The sequence below is a fragment of the Paramormyrops kingsleyae genome, chromosome 12 (genome assembly GCF_048594095.1).
Source record: "Paramormyrops kingsleyae isolate MSU_618 chromosome 12, PKINGS_0.4, whole genome shotgun sequence".
NCBI classification, from domain to species: domain Eukaryota; kingdom Metazoa; phylum Chordata; class Actinopteri; order Osteoglossiformes; family Mormyridae; genus Paramormyrops; species Paramormyrops kingsleyae.
In genome coordinates this window covers 17,287,906-17,307,150 of record NC_132808.1, presented here as the reverse complement: position 1 = coordinate 17,307,150, position 19,245 = coordinate 17,287,906, and the positions used below count along the sequence as shown (strand labels likewise).

General features: G+C 39.1%; 1 protein-coding gene across 2 annotated transcripts; it reads right to left on the bottom strand.

The window, feature by feature from the left end:
- Positions 1-3,409: 3,409 nt before the first annotated feature.
- LOC111845343 (uncharacterized) lies at positions 3,410-16,570 on the bottom strand. Of its 2 annotated transcripts, XM_072697589.1 has the most exons (16): positions 16,465-16,570; positions 13,898-13,965; positions 12,078-13,805; positions 11,758-11,993; positions 11,089-11,150; positions 10,820-10,974; positions 9,702-10,711; positions 9,037-9,098; positions 8,762-8,922; positions 8,021-8,652; positions 7,356-7,417; positions 7,081-7,241; positions 6,424-6,971; positions 5,759-5,820; positions 5,480-5,640; positions 3,410-4,128 (listed from the first exon to the last, which is right to left on the bottom strand). In XM_072697589.1, exons 2-16 carry the CDS (start codon positions 13,962-13,964, stop codon positions 4,034-4,036), a joined length of 5,202 nt encoding a protein of 1,733 aa, XP_072553690.1. In that variant the 5' UTR covers position 13,965; positions 16,465-16,570; the 3' UTR covers positions 3,410-4,033. The 2 variants fall into 2 exon arrangements, with proteins under 2 accessions (XP_072553690.1, XP_072553689.1); XM_072697588.1 differs by having other exon boundaries at positions 11,758-13,805.
- Positions 16,571-19,245: the final 2,675 nt, after the last annotated feature.

Genomic DNA, 19,245 nt, shown 5'->3' with positions numbered 1-19,245 from the left:
ACTCCGGACTGCCCTCCAACGTGCGGGAGAACGGATGCGACTCCCAGCGCTAGCCGCGACCCCAGGATGCCGTCAACCGAGCGACCACCCAAGCGCCCCCCCCCCCACCCCACCAACTCCAGCAGGGAGCAGGGGTGTAGGAAGACCCACCCGATCTCCTCCCCCACGCATCTGTCTGAGAGGTAGAATGTTGGATGCGTGTGGTGGTATATGTGACTGTATGTAGTGTAGGGGGAGGATTACTGTATGTGCGCCTTATTTTCTTCAATATCTAATTCACTTGTATCACCTAAAATGCACAATGTGGGTGAGGTTGGGATACAACAATTAAACCATGTTGATAGATCTTCACATATCCTCTGCCAGAACTTCTGCACCAGTGTGCAGGACCATATGGCATGCATGTAGTTCTCTACAAAGTTACCTGAGCAGTGGGTGCATAAGTTTATAAGGCCCATTTGGAACATCCTTTGTCCTGTGAAGTGTATTCTATGGAGAGTTTTGTATTGTACAAATTTTAAGTTGGGACTTTTAGTCATTTGGAAAGTGTTTAAACATATTTGTTTCCAAAAGTTTTGCTCTGGATCAATGGATAGATCTTGCTCCCATTTTGAGGTTGGGAGGAGACTGAGTCATCTATTTTTGACAAGAACTTATACAATTTTGATAATAATTTGGGGCAAGAGAGATTTAAAAATTCTAGTACCCATGGAGGTATTTCCATATGAAGCTGATTAGGATTAAACCTTGCCTGAATAATGGACTTCACTTGCTGATACTCAAGAAATTTACTGTTGCTAATTTCATATTTTGAGACAAGTTCATTGAATGGGATAACTATCCTGTTTTGAATAACATGTTCTAGATTTATAATCCCTTTATTGCGCCATAAGGGAAAGATCAATGCTTTCTTTTTCTGGCAAATATCTGGATTGTTCCAAATGGGTGTTAGTTTACAGGGGATAAGTGCAGACCTATTTATTTTTTAAAATTCCCACCAGGCTGTCAAGGAGGTGTTAATACTAAGGCTTTTAAAACAGTTATAACGCTTAATGGTAGGACTTATAAAGTGTAGATCAGAGATTTTTACTTCTCTGCAGATTGCTTCTAAGTCCAGCCATGGACTGTCTACTGGGCTTGATTTAATCCAGTTTGATACATACTGCAATCTGTTGGCTAAGAAGTAGTGATAGAAATTTGGTAGTTCTAGACCACCATTACCTTTAGCTTTTTGTAGGGTTTTTAAGCTTATTCGCGATGGTTTGTTCTTCCATAAAAATGACGAGATGCTTGAGTCTAGTGATTTAAACCAAGCAATAGAAGATTTATTAGGGATCAGTGAGAACAAGTAACTGATTTTAGGCAGGACCATCTTTTTAATGGTGGCAGTTCTACCCATCAATGATATAGGTAGAGATTTCCATCGCATGAGATCATCTTCTACCTTTTTTAATACTGGAATGTGATTCATCTGTACCAAGTCTGAGAGCCTGGTGGAAAAATGTATACCTAAGTATCTAAGGTTACCTGACTGCAAAGGAGTAGCAGTTGTGTTTTAGAAATTACAATTCAAAGGCAAAACTGTTGATTTGCTCCAGTTGACGGAGTAGTCTGATATAGATGAAAACTTATCTATGAGTGATATTGTCTTAAGAAGAGAGGTTGGTGAGTTCCTAAGAAAGAGTAATACATCATCTGCATAAAGGCTTATCTTATGGTGTATTTTTTCTGTTTGAATTCCTTTGATATCTACATTTTGTCTAATTGCCGCTGCTAGTGGCTCAATGAAGATAACAAAAAGCGAGGGAGAGAGTGGGCAGCCCTGCCTGGTGCCCCTCTGCAAACGGAAGCTTTGAGAAATTAGTTCATTCGTCCTAGCACGTGCATTTGGAGAACTGTATAGTGTTTTAATCTAGTTTATGAAGGATGAACCAAATCCAAATTTATGTAGAACTGCAAATAGAAATTTCCAATTTAGCTAATATTGGCACAGTTCATGTTTGGAGATAGCGAGTGATCATTCTGAATTTGAGTAACCATTCTGATAAAAAATACTTTGTAGAATTCTGCTGGGAAACCATCCGGACCTGGGTCTTTCTTATTTGGAAGATACTGTAAAGCTTCATTGAATTCAGATATTGATAAAGGAGAGTTTAAAACTCTAATCTGTTCAACATTTAGCTTTGGCAGATTTATGTTGCTAAGAAATTAATGATATTGACACCAATACATACAGTAAACTGGTTAAATTTGCAGATGACACCAAGGTGGGTGGTGTAGCAGATACTGATCTAGCAGCACAGAGGCTACAATGGGATCTTGATTTAATTATTGACTGGGCTGATACCTGGCAGATGGAATTTAACATAGATAAATGTAAGGTAATCCATAAAATATCTGTAAAAATTAGAGATATTTTATGGCTTCCACTGAAATAAAGGTAGCTCATTATGATAAAGACCTTGGTGTGTATGTTGATGGTTCCATGTCCCACTCTCGCCAGTGTGGGGAAGCAATAAAAAATGGCAATATGATGTTGGGTTACATCTCTAGATATGCTGAGTTTAAGTCAAGGGAGGTGATGCTACGATTATATAATCCCTTGGTAAGACTCCACCTAGAATATTGTGTGCAGGCTTGGTCATCATACCATAAAAAGCTTTGGAAAGGGTGCAACGTAGAGCTACAAGAATGATTCCTGGTCTGAGAGGAATTTCTTATGAGGAGAGGTTAGCTGAGCTGAATCTGTTTAGCCTCGAGCAAAGGAGACTAAGGGGGGACATGATCCAGATATATAAGATTCTAACAGGTCTGGATGCTGTTCAGCCAAATGGCTACTTCAATATTAGTTTAAGTACTAGAAATCGTGGGCATAAGTAGAAATTAGCGGGAGAACATTTTAAAATGAATTTGAGAAAGCACTTCATTACACAGCATGTAGTTAGAGTATGGAATAGTCTTCCTGTTAGTGTACTGCAAGCTAAAACCCTGGGTGACTTTAAGTCAGAGCTAAACTGTGAGCTATTACTTAAGTTCTCCCCAAATGAGCTTGAAGGGCCGAATGGCCTCCTCTCGTTCGTAAATTTCTTATGTTCTTATGTAAATGATAGACTATTCTGGTTCAAGTTTGAAACATACCTCAAAATATTCTTGTCCTACACTGATGAGTATTAAGAGTAAATATGAATGTTTTCAGACCATATTTAAGTAATCATTCACTAATAATAACTTATCACTACCCCTTTCAACCCAAACATGATGGCCTGCTATTTGTCCACAGTTAAATTAGTTTTCAGTTGTTATAGTTAAGGTAATTGTAAACTTCATAATGGACCATTAATACTAACAGTGAAAAATTAAAATGCATATGACAACCCCACTTAGGTGCTACACAAACATATTTAACATGTAGGTTTTCTGAGATTTCGCTTTATTTTCAAGTAACTAGCACAGTATTAGCTGTTTAGTAACAATTCATTCATTCGTAAGCACATTATTAAGAACCCATTACCCTGCCTTATAAACATTTGTAAACCATTTGCAAGTGTGTGTATAAACAGTAAGTAATCATTCAGAAGCATGTTAATAAGGAACCATTAACCTGCCTTACAAACATTAGTAAACCATTTATAACTGTCCTTATAAACAATAAGTAATAATTCATAAGCATGTTATTAAGAACACAGTAACCTGTGTTACAAACATTTGTGAACCTTTTCTGTGTGCTTATAAACATTAAGCAAGCATTCATATCTATACTATTAAGAACTCATTTGCTTGCTTCAAAAACATTTGTAAACCATTTGCAAGTGTGCTCATAAACAATGTGTAACCATTTGTTAGCATATTATCAAGTGTTAAATTATAGTTAATTTACTGTTAAAGAGCAGACTTTAATATAAAGTGTTACTAAGAACTCTATTGTTTTGACTTTTTACATTTTCAATCATTCTAGGCAAATTAGATGTTTGGCTCAATGTCACAGCACAGTCATCTGATTGTCTTGCCCCTTGTCCACGAATGTAATAGAATTTCAGTTCAGCAACTTGTTCAACAGCAGTGATAGCAATGCTACACAGGAAGCAGTGAAGACACTGGCTTTGCTGATGGTGCTGGAGCTGGTAATTGCTAATTGAGATATAAAAACAGAGAACAGAGGACAAATACTTAATGGTAAACAGTGGCAGAGTTTCACATTTCTGTCTTTTTTCATATAACAGTCTATAAAAGCTAAATTGGATGCCCACAAGTGGACTGCCCCTTTGCTGTGACCCCCCAGGCTTGCTCTCACCTGTATGGACAGCAAGATGGGGCTGAAAAATGAATTTCCTCATGGGAATTAGGGATGTAACGATGTGAGACGATTCACGATTCTCAGTTCACGATACGATTTTCTCATGATTTTTTAACGGAATGAGCTGCAGACAAATTTATTCAAAAATATTCCTTTTTCTTTCTAAACTGTGCAAAACGTGTCCTATTCTTAACAGTGAAACTGAAATTGAATAAAATTCTGTTTAAAAAAAAAAAAAAAGTAAAGAGTAACGCTTTACATTAACTGCACCTTCATAATGCTTTTATATTGCATTCATAAAATGTTCAGTGCACCTTCATAATGTATTCATTAAGTATTCAGAAATCATTCATAAACATCATGCATGTATACCTTTACATCCTAACATTCCTTAACAGCTGTAATATACATTAATAACAAACATTACATGATTATAACAAACATTATTATTGTATAATCACGTAATGTTTGTTATTAATGTATATAAGCTGTTAAGGGATATTAGGATGTTAAGGTGTACTTGCATGCTGCTTATGAATGTTCTATGAATGCATTATGAAGGTGGACTGAATGTTCTATAAATGCATAATGAATGCATTATGAAGGTGCACTCAATATAAAGCGTTACCAAATAAACTAAGGCTTGCATGTGCGGCTTTTTAGCATGGTTTGCCCTTTTAATAATCGTCAAATTCGCTCGTCATCTCGTGTTTGGTCAAAACCAAAAAATAATGTACGACGTCGACGTGAATACACAGTGACATCTGACATCGAACTGACGTTGTGAAATCAAATGTAATATTACATTTAGTAATATTAGTTTTTCTGTTAAGTAAAGTACCGTGAAGTACTCCTAAAGTAGCGATTCATTTTCCACATCAGCCGGTTTAAATCGTCATATATTTACATCAATTTTTAACCGCTTCGCGATTCATCGTTACATGCCTAATGGGAATAAATAAAATATCACTATTCTATTCTGTTTTCTGGGATAGTTAGATAGGCCAAAACATCAGAAACATTAGCATATAAGTTGCATTAAAAAACAATACTGACCTTGGAATTACATAATATTATGTTTTAAGTTGGTCGATTATTTAAAATGAATATTATCTTAGGTTGCATCAAAACACAATAATCAAAAATCAATCCATACTGTCAGAGTACTTTTAAAGTATTACCTACCTGTACCATTAACTAGAATGCTGCTGGCGTTAATGTTTAGTCCAGGTAGTTGTGAATTTAACACTGCTTTTATCAATGTTTGTCCTATTTGTTGACTGCTAGGTACAGTCGCATTAGTAGTATTGAATTCCAGTTGCACGTCAGTTATGACTGATCCAGGCCTTCAGACAAAGAATGAAGCCCAAATTAGCATGTGCTTCAAAAGGTTTGAAGACTCACACTCTCATACATCACACTCCATGTCTTTCTCCTACACACAAATGATTTTAAGAATTTTACCTGAAACGTAACACAAACAACCTCCAGAAATTCCTGAAAACATTCCTAAAAATGAGCTCCATCTACAGAGAAGTAAAACATTCAATAGGTTTGTGTTAATATTTTTGCATCCAGAAAAATGAGCATTTCAGCTGTTAGTTTTTTATGATATGCAGATCACAGTGTTTACCACAAGTACAAATTGGTGCAGGTGTTAGTGAAATATGGCACAAATTGCTGTTGTATGTTTAATATAAGTATTTCAATATACAATTTTTAAATTGAGATTTGAAAATACTGATGACTTGTGCGATTGACAAATTTTATTCTACAATGACAAATAGAATTTGGAAAAATATTTTTAAATTGGAAAATAATGATTAAATGTTTTGAATATATAGGACATCATCTATAAGGCAATTATCATCAAGGATAAGTGTTGTTAAATGCAAATAAAGAAAGGCTGTCTGTCACTACTACTTTCACTGAAATGTAAGTGGATTTTCTGTGTAACTTCTTCAGGATTTTGTTCACTACGATCAAGTTAGTGATTAAAAAGAAAATAACCTGACATTTTATAGTAATCATTTCATACTAGGAAGCATTATTATTTCTTATTATTAAACAAAGATCCTACAGAATTATTTAAGAAATACTCCATCAATGATACTGAGAATAATTCTTACCCGTGTCTTGATCAGGTTTACTCTATCGATGTAAGTCTGTGAGGTGGAATCCGAAAGTGCAGGGACAAATGTGTCAGTGGAGGAAAACTGCATGTTCACACGGGCGATGGCAGCAGCAGAAGTCGTTGTGGTTGTAGTGGTTGTTGTAGTCAGAGTGGTTTTTGATGTTGTTGTGGTTGGAGTGCTTGATATAGTCGAAGTGGTTGTTGTAGTTCGAGTGGTGGCAGAGGTGACAGAAACAGGTGTGCTGCTGGCTTTAGTGGTGGCAGAGGTGACAGAAACAGGTGTGCTGCTGGCTGTAGTGGTGGCAGAGGTGACAGAAACAGGTGTGCTGCTGGCTTTAGTGGTGGCAGAGGTGACAGAAACAGGTGTGCTGCTGGCTTTAGTGGTGGCAGAGGTGACAGAAACAGGTGTGCTGCTGGCTTTACTGGTGGCAGAGGTGACAGAAACAGGTGTACTGCTGGATGTAGTGGGGGCAGAGGTGACAGAAACAGGTGTACTGCTGGCTTTAGTGGGGGCAGAGGTGACAGAAACAGGTGTACTGATGGCTGTAGTGGCGGCAGAGGTGACAGAAAGAGAATTATCTTAGGTTGCATCAAAACACAATAATCAAAAATCAATCCATGCTGTCAGACTTACTTTTAAAGTATTACCTACCTGTACCATTAACTAGAATGCTGCTGGCGGTAATGTTTAGTCCAGGTAGTTGTGAATTTAACACTGCGTTTACCAGTGTCTGTCCTGTTTCTTGACTGCTAGGTACAGTTCCATTAGTAGTATTGAATTCCAGTTGCACGTCAGTTATGACTGATCCAGGCCTTCAGACAAAGAATGAAGCCCAAATTAGCACGTGCTTCAAAAGGTTTGAAGACTCACACTCTCATCACACTCCATGTCTTTCTTCCACACACAAATGATTTAAAGAATTTTACCTGAAACGTAACACAAACAACCTCCAGAAATTCCTGAAAGCTCTTATATAAATGGACTCCAACTACAGAGAAGTAAAATATTCAATACATTTGTGTTAATATTTTTGCATCCAGAAAAATAAGAATTTCAGCTGTTAGTTTTTTATGATATGCAGATAACAGTGTTTACCACAAGTACAAATTGGTGCAGGTGTTAGTGAAATATGGCACAAATCGCTGTTGTATGTTTAATATAAGTATTTCAATATACAATTTTTAAATTGAGATTTGAAAATACTGATGACTTGTGCGATTGACAAATTTTATTCTACAATGACAAATAGAATTTGGAAAAATATTTTTAAATTGGAAAATAATGATTAAATGTTTTGAATATATAGGACATCATCTATAAGGCAATTATCATCAAGGATAAGTGTTGTTAAATGCAAATAAAGAAAGGCTGTCTGTCACTACTACTTTCACTGAAATGTAAGTGGATTTTCTGTGTAACTTCTTCAGGATTTTGTTCACTACGATCAAGTTAGTGATTAAAAAGAAAATAACCTGACATTTTATAGTAATCATTTCATACTAGGAAGCATTATTATTTCTTCTTATTAAACAAAGATCCTACAGAATTATTTAAGAAATACTCCATCAATGATACTGAGAATAATTCTTACCCGTGTCTTGATCAGGTTTACTCTATCGATGTAAGTCTGTGAGGTGGAATCCGAAAGTGCAGGGACAAATGTGTCAGGGGAGGAAAACTGCATGTCCACACGGGCGATGGCAGCAGCAGAAGTCGTTGTGGTTGTAGTGGTTGTTGTAGTCAGAGTGGTTTTTGATGTTGTTGTGGTTGGAGTGCTTGATATAGTCGAAGTGGTTGTTGTAGTTCGAGTGGTGGCAGAGGTGACAGAAACAGGTGTGCTGCTGGCTTTAGTGGTGGCAGAGGTGACAGAAACAGGTGTGCTGCTGGCTTTAGTGGTGGCAGAGGTGACAGAAACAGGTGTGCTGCTGGCTTTAGTGGTGGCAGAGGTGACAGAAACAGGTGTGCTGCTGGCTTTAGTGGTGGCAGAGGTGACAGAAACAGGTGTGCTGCTGGCTTTAGTGGTGGCAGAGGTGACAGAAACAGGTGTACTGCTGGCTTTAGTGGTGGCAGAGGTGACAGAAACAGGTGTACTGCTGGATGTAGTGCGGGCAGAGGTGACAGAAACAGGTGTACTGCTGGCTTTAGTGGTGGCAGAGGTGACAGAAACAGGTGTGCTGCTGGATGTAGTGGGGGCAGAGGTGACAGAAACAGGTGTACTGATGGCTGTAGTGGCGGCAGAGGTGACAGAAAGAGAATTATCTTAGGTTGCATCAAAACACAATAATCAAAAATCAATCCATGCTGTCAGACTTACTTTTAAAGTATTACCTACCTGTACCATTAACTTGAATGCTGCTGGCGGTAATGTTTAGTCCAGGTAGTTGTGAATTTGACACTGCTTTTACCAGTGTCTGTCCTGTTTCTTGGCTGCTGGGTACAGTTGCATTAGTAGTATTGAATTCCAGTTGCACCTCAGTTATGACTGATCCAGGCCTTCAGACAAAGAATGAAGCCCAAATTAGCACGTGCTTCAAAAGGTTTGAAGACTCACACTCTCATCACACTCCATGTCTTTCTCCCACACACAAATGATTTTAAGAATTTTACCTGAAACGTAACACAAGCAACCTCAAGAAATTCCTGAAAGCTCTTATATAAATGGGCTCCATCTACAGAGAAGTAAAATATTCAATACATTTGTGTTAATATTTTTGCATCCAGAAAAAAGAGCATTTCAGCTGTTAGTTTTTTATGATATGCAGATCACAGTGTTTACCACAAGTACAAATTGGTGCAGCTGTTAGTGAAATATGGCACAAATCGCTGTTGTATGTTTAATATGAGTATTTCAATATACAATTTTTAAATTGAGATTTGAAAATGCTGATGATTTGTGCGATTGACAAATTTTATTCTACAATTACAAATAGAATTTGGAAAAATATTTTTTAATTGGAAAATAATGATTAAATGTTTTGAATATATAGGACATCATCTATAAGGCAATTATCATGAAGGATAAGTGTTGTTAAATGCAAATAAAGAAAGGCTGTCTGTCTGTACTACTTTCACTGAAATGTAAGTGGATTTTCTGTGTAACTTCTTCAGGGTTTTGTTCACTACGATCAAGTTAGTGATTAAAAAGAAAATAACCTGACATTTTATAGTAATCATTTCATACTAGGAAGCATTATTATTTCTTCTTATTAAACAAAGATCCTACAGAATTATTTAAGAAATACTCCATCAATGATACTGAGAATAATTCTTACCTCTACCGTGATCAGCTTTGCTCTGTCTGTGTAAGTCTGTGAGGTGGGATCCGAAAGTGCAGGGACAAATGTGTCAGGGGAGGAAAACTGCATGTTCACACGGGCGATGGCAGCAGCGGAAGTCGTTGTGGTTGTAGTGGTTGTTGTAGTCAGAGTGGTTTTTGATGTTGTTGTGGTTGGAGTGCTTGATATAGTCGAAGTGGTTGTTGTAGTTCGAGTGGTGGCAGAGGTGACAGAAACAGGTGTACTGCTGGCTTTAGTGGTGGCAGAGGTGACAGAAACAGGTGTACTGCTGGCTTTAGTGGTGGCAGAGGTGACAGAAACAGGTGTACTGCTGGCTTTAGTGGTGGCAGAGGTGACAGAAACAGGTGTGCTGCTGGCTTTAGTGGTGGAAGAGGTGACAGAAACAGGTGTGCTGCTGGCTTTAGTGGTGGCAGAGGTGACAGAAACAGGTGTGCTGCTGGCTTTAGTGGTGGCAGAGGTGACAGAAACAGGTGTGCTGCTGGCTTTACTGGTGGCAGAGGTGACAGAAACAGGTGTGCTGCTGGCTTTACTGGTGGCAGAGGTGACAGAAACAGGTGTGCTGCTGGCTTTAGTGGTGGAAGAGGTGACAGAAACAGGTGTACTGCTGGCTTTAGTGGTGGCAGAGGTGACAGAAACAGGTGTACTGCTGGCTTTAGTGGTGGCAGATGTGACAGAATTATGTGTGCTGGTGGTTGTAGTGGTGGCAGAGGTGACAGAAACAGGTGTACTGCTGGCTTTACTGGTGGCAGAGGTGACAGAAACAGGTGTGCTGCTGGCTGTAGTGGTGGCAGAGGTGACAGAATTATGTGTGCTGGTGGTTGTAGTGGTGGCAGAGGTGACAGAAACAGGTGTACTGCTGGCTTTACTGGTGGCAGAGGTGACAGAAACAGATGTGCTGCTGGCTTTAGTGGTGGCAGAGGTGACAGAAACAGGTGTGCTGGTGGCTGTAGTGGGGGCAGAGGTGACAGAAACAGGTGTGCTGGTGGCTGTAATGGGGGCAGAGGTGACAGAAAGAGAATTATGTTCGGTTGCATCAAAACACAATAATCAAAAATCAATCCATACTGTCAGGGTACTTTTAAAGTATTACCTACCTGTAACTTGAATGCTGCTGGCGGTAATGTTTAGTCCAGGTAGTTGTGAATTTGACACTGCGTTTACCAGTGTCTGTCCTGTTTCTTGACTGCTAGGTACAGTTCCATTAGTAGTATTGAATTCCAGTTGCACGTCAGTTATGACTGATCCAGGCCTTCAGACAAAGAATGAAGCCCAAATTAGCACGTGCTTCAAAAGGTTTGAAGACTCACACTCTCATCACACTCCATATCTTTCTTCCACACACAAATGATTTAAAGAATTTTACCTGAAACGTAACACAAACAACCTCCAGAAATTCCTGAAAGCTCTTATATAAATGGACTCCAACTACAGAGAAGTAAAATATTCAATACATTTGTGTTAATATTTTTGCATCCAGAAAAATAAGAATTTCAGCTGTTAGTTTTTTATGATATGCAGATAACAGTGTTTACCACAAGTACAAATTGGTGCAGGTGTTAGTGAAATATGGCACAAATCGCTGTTGTATGTTTAATATAAGTATTTCAATATACAATTTTTAAATTGAGATTTGAAAATACTGATGATTTGTGCGATTGACAAATTTTATTCTACAATGACAAATAGAATTTGGAAAAATATTTTTTAATTGGAAAATAATGATTAAATGTTTTGAATATATAGGACATCATCTATAAGGCAATTATCATGAAGGATAAGTGTTGTTAAATGCAAATAAAGAAAGGCTGTCTGTCTGTCTGTACTACTTTCACTGAAATGTAAGTGGATTTTCTGTGTAACCTCTTCAGGATTTTGTTCACTACGATCAAGTTAGTGATTTAAAAGAAAATAACCTAACATTTTATAGTAATCATTTCATACTAGGAAGCATTATTATTTCTTCTTATTAAACAAAGATCCTACAGAATGATTTAAGAAATACTCCATCAATGATACTGAGAATAATTCTTACCTCTACCGTGATCAGCTTTGCTCTGTCTGTGTAAGTCTGTGAGGTGGGATCCGAAAGTGCAGGGACAAATGTGTCAGGGGAGGAAAACTGCATGTCCATACGGGCGATGACAGCAGTCGTTGTGGTTGTAGTGGTTGTTGTAGTCAGAGTGGTTTTTGATGTTGTTGTGGTTGGAGTGCTTGATATAGTCGAAGTGGTTGTTGTAGTTCGAGTGGTGGCAGAGGTGACAGAAACAGGTGTGCTGCTGGCTTTAGTGGTGGCAGAGGTGACAGAAACAGGTGTGCTGCTGGCTTTAGTGGTGGCAGAGGTGACAGAAACAGGTGTACTGCTGGCTTTAGTGGTGGCAGAGGTGACAGAAACAGGTGTACTGCTGGCTTTAGTGGTAGCAGAGGTGACAGAAACAGGTGTAATGCTGGTTTTAGTGGTGGCAGAGGTGACAGAAACAGGTGTGCTGCTGGCTTTAGTGGTGGCAGAGGTGACAGAAACAGGTGTGCTGCTGGCTTTAGTGGTGGCAGAGGTGACAGAAACAGGTGTACTGCTGGCTTTAGTGGTGGCAGAGGTGACAGAATTATGTGTGCTGCTGGCTTTAGTGGTGGCAGAGGTGACAGAAACAAGTGTACTGCTGGCTTTAGTGGTGGCAGAGGTCCCAGAAACAGGTGTGCTGCTGGCTTTAGTGGTGGCAGAGGTGACAGAAACAGGTGTACTGCTGGCTTTAGTGGTGGCAGAGGTGACAGAATTATGTGTGCTGCTGGCTTTAGTGGTGGCAGAGGTGACAGAAACAGGTGTACTGCTGGCTTTAGTGGTGGCAGAGGTCCCAGAAACAGGTGTACTGCTGGCTTTAGTGGTGGCAGAGGTGACAGAAACAGGTGTGCTGCTGGCTTTAGTGGTGGCAGAGGTGACAGAAACAGGTGTGCTGCTGGCTTTAGTGGTGGCAGAGGTGACAGAAACAGGTGTGCTGCTGGCTTTAGTGGTGGCAGAGGTGACAGAAACAGGTGTGCTGCTGACTTTACTGGTGGCAGAGGTGACAGAAACAAGTGTACTGCTGGCTTTAGTGGTGGCAGAGGTGACAGAAACAGGTGTGCTGCTGGCTTTAGTGGTGGCAGAGGTGACAGAAACAGGTGTGCTGCTGGCTTTAGTGGTGGCAGAGGTGACAGAAACAGGTGTGCTGCTGACTTTACTGGTGGCAGAGGTGACAGAAACAAGTGTACTGCTGGCTTTAGTGGTGGCAGATGTGACAGAATTATGTGTGCTGGTGGCTGTAGTGGTGGCAGATGTGACAGAAACAGATGTACTGGTGGCTGTAGTGGTGGCAGATGTGACAGAAACAGGTGTGCTGCTGGCTTTAGTGGTGGCAGAGGTGACAGAAACAGGTGTGCTGGTGGCTGTAGTGGTGGCAGAGGTGACAGAAACAGGTGTGCTGGTGGCTGTAGTGGTGGCAGAGGTGACAGAAACAGGTGTGCTGGTGGCTGTAGTGGTGGCAGAGGTGACAGAAACAGGTGTGCTGCTGGCTTTAGTGGTGGCAGAGGTGACAGAAACAGGTGTGCTGGTGGCTGTAGTGGGGGCAGAGGTGACAGAAACAGGTGTGCTGCTGGCTTTAGTGGTGGCAGAGGTGACAGAAACAGGTGTGCTGCTGGCTGTAGTGGTGGCAGAGGTGACAGAAACAGGTGTGCTGGTGGCTGTAGTGGGGGTAGAGGTGACAGAAACAGGTGTGCTGGTGGCTGTAGTGGTGGCAGAGGTGACAGAAACAGGTGTGCTGGTGGCTGTAGTGGGGGTAGAGGTGACAGAAACAGGTGTGCTGGTGGCTGTAGTGGGGGCAGAGGTGACAGAAACAGGTGTGCTGCTGGCTTTAGTGGTGGCAGAGGTGACAGAAACAGGTGTGCTGGTGGCTTTAGTGGTGGCAGAGGTGACAGAAAGAGGTGTGCTGGTGCCTGTAGTGGGGGTAGTGGTGACAGAAACAGATGTGCTGGTGGCTGTTGTGGTGGCAGAGGTGACAGAAACAGGTGTGCTGGTGGCAGATAAAGTTGAACTGAGATCTGCTGTGGCTGCATCTGTGGACGTAATAAAAATGTGTTTCACTGGCAGTTTATATACAGTCTGACTTCAGTTGGAAATCTACAGTTACATTTTATGGGCAACTCACCAGTCAAGAAGCACAGTAAAATTATCATTTTTATGGTTAGCCGGTTAGTCTTCTTTCTAGAAGACATTCTGAAGAAGAGAGAATGTAATTAATTAAGTAATAACTACATAAGCATAACTGTACATGCAGTCATAATATAATCCTAATCCTTGATATTCCAAGAAGTATAACTATAGGCAGAATCAGTATTGGGGGAAATGACATCTGTATTAAATAATTTAATAGTAACTGTTACAAGTCTACATAGCAAGCTGAAATGAAAAAGGAAAAGGTAAATTATTTTGATTGTGACATCAATAAAACCACTCTGTGGGATTTTCGCAAACTGGTTATGTGTTCAAATTAGAATCCATTGTGTTCCTCTCCTAAAACGCATAACAACAAATTTAAGTTAATAACTATGTTCTCCATTTATTTAAAGATTCATATGTTATACCTAGCATTATAAATTAATATTTAACACTTTTTTTATTATTTATTCAGCACAGTTCTGAAACTTTTGAATAAAGCACAATATTTTCCTAGTCTTACACCATAAACAAATAAAGTTTTGCAAGGAATTGCCTGATGAGACATCAGTTAACAGAACTGAATTGTCATACTGTAGTTCACCTAACATAAAAATATTTTGGAAAAGTTGTTTATTAAGTTTTTTTTTCTTTATGTCACGACTGAGATTGCGGAAGCAGGAACAGGGAGACGAGGGATCAGAAAACGGGGGATTTATTAGAAGTCAATCCTAATGCAAGACAACGAAACACGTAATGTCAATGGCTAGACTGGGGAAACATACTTGAACGTGGACTGAAATACACAAGACTAATTCCAGGAAGCGTAGAACAGCTGGTAAACATAGGGATTCCACACAAGGTTAACGAGGGGGCGTGGCACACAGGAGGATCAGACGAGCCGGGCGTGGCAGTTTAAAAGGAAGTTTGCCTCTCATAATGCTCTCCTTGAAAAAAACTAGGTGTTTTTCAAAGACTTACAAACACATAGACGTGCTTATTACAGACCATAAGTAAATATTGTACGTTGCCTAACCACCAAGATTCTCTCAATTTTTCACAGCAAAGATAACATTGTCAGAAGCATTCCTCCCCGAAAATGATCAGGAATGCCGATTATTGCATTGCTCGCATACCATGTACTCTATGTACATTTCACTTTTATCACTATCTAATTAGTCAATCATCCAAAAAATACTTAAAAAAATCTGGAAATGTACATCATAACCATGGCTAATTTATAGGGAAGTTTATATGGATAATATAATCTATATAAGTGTGATAAATATGAAAATGTATTTTTTTCTATTAATGTTCTATATAAGGATGAACTTCAACTAAACCTTTATGAAGCTAGCAATATTGTAGGTTTTTATGTATCTGATTAGTTTTGCAATATACATGGAATATATGTGTATATATGTGTGAAATGCCAGTAGAACACAGTTCACTTGTCATTACTAATGTTTTCTCAGTTGTGCTTCTCATTTTGAATTGATATACATAGGTAGTCTGAATGGCTGATTAATAGCACTACATACGTAATACCAGGTAGAAGCCCCAGTCTCACAAACCAGTTTTTACACACCATGGTTGTACCAAGCTGTTATTTTTTGCACCATTCTCTGAAAATTCCAGATACTGTGGTACAGGAAACACTGAGTGTAGCTGTTTCTGAGATGCTGGAACCACCATGCCTGGTACCAGAATTCACACCATGTTTAAAGTCACTTTAGATAATGCGTCTAACCATTCAAATGCTTAGTAATACAATAACCGAATCACATTACCCTGCCTACCCTGCTGTATGTATTTAGCTGTAGCCTCATGATTTAATGTTTGTAGAAGCAAAGTATTTGTGTTAATAAACAGGTTTTGCTAGTTTAGTGACTACAAACTGCATTTACAAACCCACAGTAACCTTTGAAGGCTTTATGTAATACTTTGATGCTAGCTTATTTTCAGTTTTGAATCCAGTATTCCCTGTATTGTCATTGTTAGAATGCTCAATGTACTCTCTCAACATATTGAAGTAAATGAAGTCCTGGGATGTATTTATCAGCTAATATGCATACGGTGTTTCTTAAGTAGTTCAGTCAACATCTAAGCAAGTAAAAAAACATTACTAAAAAAACTATTTCTAATATATAAAGAAAAATAAAAACTCTATCAAATCCAAGAAGGCTGACATTGTCCCTAAATCTAACATTTATTATGAGTAATAGCACATTTTTCGTTACATTTAAATTGTAACTGGTCAGTGATCACAGAATTTTTTTTTTCTTTTCATTTACTCAGTACATCTAGTCCGCATAGAAAAAAAAACTTCTGGTTCACTTTTATAATTTAAAAATACTGCCATTAATTAAAAATTAATTAAATCAGAAATATTTACCGGTGACTCAGTTTCATTTTAAGCAGCATTAATAGTTGGATGGATGCATGAAAGTATGTCATATAGACCTAATGTTGTAGATTGTTATAATGAAAACAACCACTACAAAAAGAAATTAATAAATTCTGTGTGTTCATCCTGTAATTACCAGCTTTCACACTTACCTTGTTAATGTATCAGTTAGCCTTTAATCTTCTGTTACATGCATATGTAGGTCCACCTGTATATGTGTAGTCCTGTGGAGGGCATGTCACAAAACAGACTCTCCCTCATCTTATAAGTAACCAGGGGTGACGTCCTTTTTTTTCTATATTGCAAAAGCACATATTTCATTGTGGAAATCACTTCCTTCATTTTTGCATTGGGCGTGTGAGCGCTGGCATTGTTTACTTTTGTTCAACCTTGAAAACATACTTTGTAGAATGTTTTGTGATGCTATCATGACTAGTGAGTGTGTTACACAGTTATAAATAAGTATGACTAAGGAACATTGAACTGATAAGAGTTTTGATCCCTATAAGAATCCTTAAAAATAGGATGAAATGTGTAATTTAAATACAGTTGAAACCAGATATTTACATACACTTCAGCAAAAAACACAAAAACTTTTTTTTCTTTACTGTCAAACATTAAATCAGAGTAAACTTTTTCTGTTTTAGATCAATAAATATTAACATATATTTTGCATTTCTTAAATGTCAGAATAAAGAGAGAGATTTTTATGAATTTTTTTTTCAGTCAAAAATTTACACACACTTTCTTAGTATTTGGTAGAACTGCCCCAAAACTGTTTCACTTGGGCCACCAGCTTTCTACAATAGTTTGCTGGAATTTTGGCCCACTCCTCTTGACAAAACTGGTGTAACTGGGTCAGGTTTGTAGCCCTTCTTGCTCGCACTCGCCTTTCCAGTGCCGCCCACAAATTTTCAATGGGATACAGATCAGGGCTTTGTGACGGCCACTCCAATACACTGACTTTGTTGTCGTTAAGTCACTTTGTCACTAATTTGGAGGTATGCTTGGGGTTATTGTCCTTTTGGAAGACCCATTTGTGCCCAAGCTTCAACTTCCTGGCTGATGTCTTCAGATGATGCTTCAATATATCCATAGAATTTTCTTTTCTCGTGATGCCATCTATTTTGTGAAGTGCACCAGTCCCTTCTGCAGCAAAGCAGCCCCACAACATTATACTGCCACCCCCAGACTTCACAGTTGGGATGGTTTTCTGAGGCTTCAAAGCTTCCTCCATTTTTCCTCCAAATATACCATTTATCATTATGGCCGAATCGTTCAATTTTTGTTTCATCAGACCACAGGACATGTTTTGTCCCCATGTGCAGTTGCCAACTGTAGTCTGGATTTTTTATGGTGCTTTTGAAGTAATGGCTTTCTCCTCCCAGAGTAACCTTTCAGTTCATGTCGGTCCTCGTTTTACCAGTTTCAGCCAACACCTGCACAAGGTCTTTTGCTGTTGTCCTGCGGTTGATTTGCACATTTCGCACCAAAAAATGTTCCTCTCTGGGACTCAGAATCCGTCTCCTTCCTGAGCGGTATGACGGTTGTAGATTCCCATGTTTTTTATACTTGTGTATTATTGTCTGAACGGATGAACGTGGGACCTTCAGGCATCTGGAAATTGCACCTAAGGATGAGCCACACTTGTGGAGGTCCACAATTCTTTTCCTGATGTCTTGGTTGATTTCTCTTGATTTTCCCATGATGTCAAAGAAAGAGGCTCTGTGTTTTAGGCGTGCCTTTATATGCATCCACAGGTGTGCCACCAATTAACTCAAAATGAATCAATTAACCTATCAGAAGGTTCTCAAGCTCAGAATGGAATCATCTGGAGTTTTCTTTTTGTTTAAAGACACAATAAACTTAGTGTATGTATACTTCTGACTTTGATGAAAGTGATAAAAAATACATAAAATCTCTCTATTCTGACATTTAACAAATGCAAAAAATATGTTAATATTTATTGATCTAAAACAGAAAAAGTTTACTCTGATTTAATGTTTCACAGTAAAGAAAAAAGTTAGTTTTTTTCTGAAGTGTATGTAAGTATGTAGTTTCAACTGTATATCCCATTAAAATAGTGCAGAGGAGTTTAAATATCTTGGGGTCTTGTTTACGAGTGAAGGAAGAAGGGAGCTGGAGATGGGTGCAGAATGGGCAATAATGTGGATGCTGTAACATTCAGTAATGGTAAAGAAGCAGCTGAACAGGAAGGCAAAGCTTTAGATTTTCCGGTCGATCTACATTCCTACCCTCGCCTATGGTGATGAACTGTGAGTATTGACCAAAAGAATGTGATTGCAGATACAAGTGGCCGAAATGAGTTTCCTCCATAGGGTGTCTGGGCTCCGCCTTAGAGATAGGGTGAAGAGCTCGGACATTTGGAAGGATCTAACAGCAGAGCCGCTGCTCCTCCGCATTGAAACGAGCCAGTTCAGGTGGTCTGAGTATATAGGAAGGCTGCCTCCTGGGCGGCTCCCTGGAGACGTGTTTCGGGCATGTTGATACCCAGGGCATGCTGGAGATATTATATCTCTGGGCTGTACTGGAAATGCTTTAGTAACCCCCCAATGGAGCTGGAGAAGGTGGCTGGTGAAAGGGAGGTCTAGATATCCCTGTTTAAACTGCTGCCCCCACAAACTGACCCCGGATAAGCGTCAGAGAATGGATGCATGACTGGATTTCTATATACAGTACAGTGGTACCTCAGAACTCGAATTTAATCCGTTCAGAACTCTGGATCAAATCCTAAAAAGTTCGAGTTGTGATCGAATTTTCCCCATATAAGACATAATGGAAAACCAATTAATTGGTTCCCCGCCCCAAAAAATTACACTTAAATATGTTTTTTTAGCATTTAAACACAAAATGAACCGGATAAAACAAGAGCATATACTGTACTAAACACACCTAAGCACATTTATCAAAAC

Bases quoted from the DNA above. Each gene is read 5' to 3' on its own strand.
- LOC111845343 (XM_072697588.1), bottom strand. From the start codon at position 13,964: ATGTCTTCTAGAAAGAAGACTAACCGGCTAACCATAAAAATGATAATT. The intron at 5,641-5,758 runs GTAAAATTCTTA...CTTTGTCTGAAG, and splicing joins TTGTTTGTGTTACGTTTCAG to GCCTGGATCAGTCATAACTG. The intron at 4,129-5,479 runs GTAGGTAATACT...TATCTCAATTAG, and splicing joins CATTCTAGTTAATGGTACAG to CAATTACCAGCTCCAGCACC.